The 6,322-nt window shown below is 37.4% G+C and overlaps 1 protein-coding gene across 1 annotated transcript in view; it reads right to left on the bottom strand.

Moving 5' to 3' along the window:
• Nucleotides 1-364: 364 nt before the first annotated feature.
• c20h8orf34 (chromosome 20 C8orf34 homolog) overlaps nucleotides 365-6,322 on the bottom strand; it is an 82,641-nt gene continuing 76,683 nt past the window's right edge. The window contains exons 14-15 of the mRNA XM_030123561.1: nucleotides 1,579-1,617; nucleotides 365-803 (exon numbers count right to left, since the gene is read on the bottom strand). Of these exons, the coding sequence (XP_029979421.1) occupies nucleotides 796-803; nucleotides 1,579-1,617 (47 nt within the window). The 3' untranslated portion in view covers nucleotides 365-795. The remainder of the gene's footprint in view (nucleotides 804-1,578; nucleotides 1,618-6,322) is intronic.

Below are 6,322 nucleotides of genomic sequence, written 5' to 3'. Positions count from 1 at the left end.
CACATCCAAAGAGACAGACTTAAGCTAGCAGGGCTGGGTGCACCACACCACAAAACTTAGTAGTAGGCTTTGAATACATGGATCAGAGTGTGTCAGGCTCGAGGGTGCGTCCACGGTGTGTGTGTGTGTCTCTGGAGCTGACGTCGCCTATGCAACACTCAGACGACCACAGTTTAACCAACACGTGCCCAGGCAAACACACAGCAGCAACGCAGTCATGGTCAGAACAGATTTCTACGTCTCTTTTAGCCACATTATGGCTGTAAAACACAAAACGAGATGGATCACACGTCTTGGAAAAGCCAGCGTTAAACATGTCCTGTGTTGGATAAAGAATGGAGACCAAATCATTGCACCAAATCATTTTAATTATTAATATAACAGCATTCACTGTCTTCCCTCCACAGGCTGTTTATTTCCAAAACACTACATCTTGTAACAGTGCAAGTCAAGAAACTGCTTCTTAACATATGGTAGATGTGCTGCCCTCACAATGGAATTATTTACTAGACCTAGAAAAAGAGTCTGTCAACAACAAAATGCATCTGTCTCTGGACTCCAAATGGAAGTTCAATAGCATGCTATAAAGCAAACAAAAATAAATATTATATCCCATACTATTTTCACATTATATCATACAGTTACAGTATAATGTCTATGAAATATCTGTGAAAAAGTATACAATCTTTTTTTCATTCATATTAATTATAAAAATAATTGTCTCTGTACATATATTCAAAATGTCCAGTGGTTTGCATAATAGTTTGATTGGATCTATGTCTCTGGTCTTCGTCACTATAATCCTGTAAAAAATGAAAGACAAAAACATCAGTCTCCTAGAAACCAAAATCAGACACATTTAACCGCTAATAAGAATAATAACTGAGGCAATTACTATGAAACAGCCATTTAATATCTGAACATGTCATAGACAAACATGAGGTGGAAAATGAGGCCTGGTGCTGCCCAATAAAGGTTCCAATGACTATATTTTACAATAAATTCTGGGGGAGCAGTGATTGGAGTGACTAAAGCAGCAAGCTTTGGGTTTGGTTGCCGTGGTGATGCTCTGGCCTCGCTGATAGCCAAGCAGCAGCAGCCTGTTCTCAGATCTCCCTCCAGACTGGCACACTGACACTGGGAACTGTGGGCACCTCCAGAGCCACAAGAAGGAGAACCGCAGACAACCTCAAACCAGACAGACTTTCTCCTTCTCCCAAATGTTGACGCTGAGAGTTGACGCTGTCTGCAGCATGTAAACTCAGAAACCAAGTGACTTAATGGAACACGGCAACAGTGTTACTGTCTCCACACACGGATGGCCTCAGCCAATCAGAGCTCAGAGCTGCTGTGCCCTCCATTTAGCCTTTGAGGGTAAATGAATGGACCATAAATGAAAGTGGAGGCTTCTACAGTCAGTCACTTACTGGTAGTTATTTGGGTAACGTGTTCTCTACGTATGAGGTCACTGACAGACTTTGAGGCTCTCTATACTTAGCACATTTGCTTACAATAGCAGAACTACTAGCAAGACCCAGATGATGTGACCCGGACCGTCTCTCTGGATCAGACTCTCACCTGAAAACACTGATCTCTTATTGGCATCTCGTGCACCACCTGCGAAAAAACAGAACATACATCAGTTTGACAAGTAAACGTTCCATTTTCGCACAGTTTTTCTGCAAATCATGAGAGCAGCTTGTGTTAAAATCCCATCATGAAACCCATCCTATAAACCAGTGTTTTTCAACCCCACGTGGGATCACCTGGGATTTCTAGTAATTGATGAAACTGATGAAAATAAAAATAAAAACTATAAAATATAAGGTGAGTTGAGAGAGACAATCACAATCCATAAAAGACATGACAAACTCTGAGGCTGAAACTGAAGCACTGTGGTTCTGTTTATCTTTCAAATGTTCATTGTGGTCAGTTTCAGATGCTGCAGCTCTTTCATAATTCATAGTTTGAGTTATTGTTTGTTCAGTATTAATTGTCAGCCTTGTAAATCCAAGCTGGACTGACTGTACATATCCTGACCAAGGAAAATAAAATTCTTACTTTGTGCAGTAATCTACACCTGGCTTTTCTGCCTCCATCCATAATAATATACATTATATAGACTAAATGTCATCTAAAATTAACATTTATTTGCAATATAGTATGGCAAATCAAATTAATTTTAGCCAAAAAAATCTCCCTGTTTATAATGCCTGGAGTCGCCAGAAATTTGTGATGTTAAAATGGGGTCACGAGCCAAAAAAGGTTGGGAAACACTGCTATAAACCAACTGTCAGAGCTAAGATGTAGTATATTCATTTATTTCCACTTAATATTTCACTGCTGTTCAAGGCATTCGTGTTCTGAATGAAACACCCAAAGCTGTAAATGACAAAAACGTGAGAAACTGGACATGTTTTCTTTCATCTCCTTTGTGGTATGTGCGGTTGTCTCATTGTGGAAGTTTATAGAATAACAGGAAATAGCTTTGGATTTTTTTTTCGCCCCATTTTTTAGCTGTCACCACACATTTGGCGCCAGCTCAGACATGTTTGCTCTGATAGTGGGAAGCGGGTGTCAGAGGACTAATGAAGGGAGTCACATATTTATGCACATACAGGTACATGTGCAGATTAATGGTCAAAAGAGACGCCAGTATTGTGTTAAACATGATGTACTGCATCTGTTCTCCCATGAAATGCATTAAATGTCTTTGAAATAAATCATTGTTATTATAATGACAAAGCATATAGGAGTCCTTTTGTTATTCTTCTTGTTCACAAATCCAATGGGAGCCACTGTGATCACCCATGAGGTGAAAAGTGGGAGAGAATGGATGTGCAGTTTTACCAGAGCTTTTTCCGACTGTTTTCGATCATAAAACCCACAAACGTTACTTTTCATCTGTTTGTAGTATATCATTATACAATCAGAAAAGACCTTTTTTGATAAAGGCAGCAAAAACGCACACAGAAAACCATTTGAATGTCTTATCCTGACTAATACAATCACTCTCATGATTAATACACGCACACACACAAAGACATACAAACCAGATTGCAGTGAACAGTCCTGTGGGCCCTCTCTCACGCCAGAAAGTGCTTTGTCACGTCTTGTGGCTGTTGGGTTTCTTTCTCTCTGTCATTCTTGCTCTCCCTGTGTCTCAGCCACCTCTAATTCACTGTGTGCCTCATATCCTTTCTCAACACGCCATTACAATTGCCAGGACTTGGATCAGGCCCCCAGGGGCTATTAGGAAAATGTATCCATTCATTTTGCAAGATACACATTTGGCAAAGAGCTTCCCTCCAGAGGAACCTTTCAAGACGGGCTGTATTTCCATGTGACAACCATTTGCCTGCTTGATCTTTTGTTTAACTAAAATTCATGTTTCATAATGTCAAAAAGAAAGCTGTCTATTTATCTCCTGTGTGCAGTTGACTTTTAGTTTTAGTAGCTGATGTTTACTGAGGACACAGGGCTTTGTTAATTTGAGCACATCTTTGGCTTCATGACATAAATTACTCACATACTGTATGTTCGCATTTTTCTCCAGTGTTGACACAGCCTAAACATTAGTAACACAGTAGTTTAATCTGGATGTGTCTTGGTTAGCAGTTAGTCTGTCAACAGGTTTGTCGAAGCTAAATATTTTGACAACTACATGTCCAATTAAAACCAGATTTGAGTGACTGGTTTACTTTATTACTCTGGCTCCATTCACACAGTAGGCCTAAAATTACCAATTCTACAGAAATATGTATACTGTATGTCGGATTTCCGCATTGATAACTTTCAAAATAATTAAACAATCTAAATGCTTTTTCAGGGTATGAAACTATAACTTATTAGCTACATCTTGCAGAAAACCGCATTCGATTGGCTTCAGCGGTCACGGAGAAATGGGAGTCTTTGTAAAGCATGTCAGAAGTCCCTTCCCTCCAAGTTTTATAAGATGTGTTGTCCATTGTGTTCACGCCTCACAAATATGAAGTTATTCATTGTGTTCATTGTCATTCAGTGTGCTAAGTTGAGCATTTATTAGTAAAACGGCAGATGAAACTTTCAAGAAATGTTGATACTGGCACAAGGACCAAATGATTAAATTTTGGTGGTGATTGTGGGAGGGGGACAGGGGACAGGGGACAGGGGACAGGGGACAGGGGACGGGACTGATCTGCCTTAGCGGAGGTCTTTTCTAGCATTATTTTGTTTCAACCTAGAACCAAATTTTTTTTAGTTTTTAAGGGAAGAGTTCAGTGTAAATATTATTGTTTATGATCATCTTGATGAAAAAAGAGAGAAACTACCACCAAAATTTTATCATTTGTTCATTGTGCCAGTATCAACATTTCCTGAAAATTTCATCCAAATCCATCCATAACTTTTTGAGTTACCTTGTTAACAGACAGACAAACAAACAGACGAACAAACAGACAAACCGTGATGAAAACATAACTTCCGCCGTTCCTTGAAGGAGGTAAAAAGGAAAAAGAAAACAGAAAGCCAAAAAGGAGGAAGAGCTTAATCCAGTCTTCCATGAGTTAATAATTTAATATTTTTCTTTAATCAGTCATTTTTGCACCTTACCAACATTTGCAAAACTCAGAAATCTGCTTCCTTGTTGATGTAATTCATTATTCATTTCATTAGTTGAAAATGAAAAGAAACAAACAGTCACTTCTTCAAAAGAGATATTTTTGTGTGAGAACCCAATGAATAACTTCATATTTGTAAGGAGTGAACACAATGGACAACGTGTCTTCTTACAAAACTTGGAGGGAAGGGACTTCTGACATGCTTTACAAAGATCCCCATTTCTCTGTGACCGCTGAAGCAAATCGAATGGGGTTTTCTGCAAGATATAGGTAATAAGTTATAGTTTCATACCCTGAAATAGCATTTAGATTGTTTAATTATGATTAAAGTTATCAATGCGGAAAGTCCGATTGTAATTTTTTTTGGGGTATCTAATTTTCATTCAGTGTCAGTATAAATCCTAACCATCTCAAAGGATCACAGAGGTTCCACCAGACGTGCTAACTAATGTTAAGAGAGCGTAAATATGACAGTTTGTTTCTTTGCGGACCTCAGTGAATTGAGAACTGCTTAGTTTTATTCTGGAATGACCTTGACTTTCAGACTCTACTGCCATGCGCATTTGTGTGATTTATGAAGCAGAACATTCAAGGAGGTCTGATCTAATTCTGTCATGTTCAAAGAAAGAGCGAAAGAGTAATGTACTATAGTGAATCCCAGCCAGACCACTACTACGACTGGATTTACGACTTTTAAGAAATGACCGTTCATGTCAATCGAGTGGATCTTGATAGAGATATATTGCTTGCATGATGCTACGATGCCAGAAAAGAATATTTTATATGATAACATCCCCCCATATCCAAAAAATATCATTCTTGTGAAGAATACAGAAATGTCCTCAATGTCCAGTTTTGCATTTTACAAGAAATACACATGCAGTAATCATCATTTTATACAGATATATTTATTTCCTTAGTTACACACTGTTGTAAAGTGACATTTTTTAACCCATAAAGACCCAGTATTACTTTTGTGGTAGTTCCCAAAAAAATTCTCTCTAGATTTAACCTTTTTTAAAGTGATTTATCACCATTTATTATAATATTATCCTCTGTATTTTGCATTTTTTCAATGAAAATCATGTATTTTCCTACATTTAATTCACTGATCATGTAGATGTTCATAAATGCTCAGATTAAAGTTGAGGGTTACTATATCAGAAATAGAGAAAACTGAAGAAAAAGAGATTTTCTCAGCAAATATATCATTACCTGAACATAAAACAAGTGTCTCCATCCACTGCCATTGTAATGTAGTAATGCATTTGTGAAAATGTGCACATTGCCTACACAAAGTTATTAAATAATCTTCATTTTATCTAGTTTGTTAATATTAAATTTACACACCTTAAGTTTTACACTGTGCAGAACATGTTTGCAGTGATATAATAGTACTGTTGCTTTTTTACTTTTCAGTTACTTCTTAACCCATAAAGACCCAACACTACTTTTGTGGTAGTTCCCAAATCAAATGTTCTCTCCACTGAACCTTTCTAAAGTGATTTATCACCATTTAGTATAATATTATCCTCTGTATTTTACGCTTTTTCAGTGAAAATCATGTATTTTCCTATATTTAATTGACTGATCATGTAGATATTCATAAAAGTTCTGATTAAAGTTGCGAGTTATTATATCAGAAACAGATAAAACTGAAGAAAAAGTGATTTTCTCAGCAAATATATCATTAAAGGTAGGGTAGGAGATCCTGGAAAAACGGT

This window comes from Sphaeramia orbicularis, chromosome 20, assembly GCF_902148855.1.
Source record: "Sphaeramia orbicularis chromosome 20, fSphaOr1.1, whole genome shotgun sequence".
NCBI lineage: Eukaryota > Metazoa > Chordata > Actinopteri > Kurtiformes > Apogonidae > Sphaeramia > Sphaeramia orbicularis.
The sequence above is the reverse complement of the archived record's forward strand: the minus strand, read 5'-3'. Positions and strand labels throughout refer to the sequence as shown.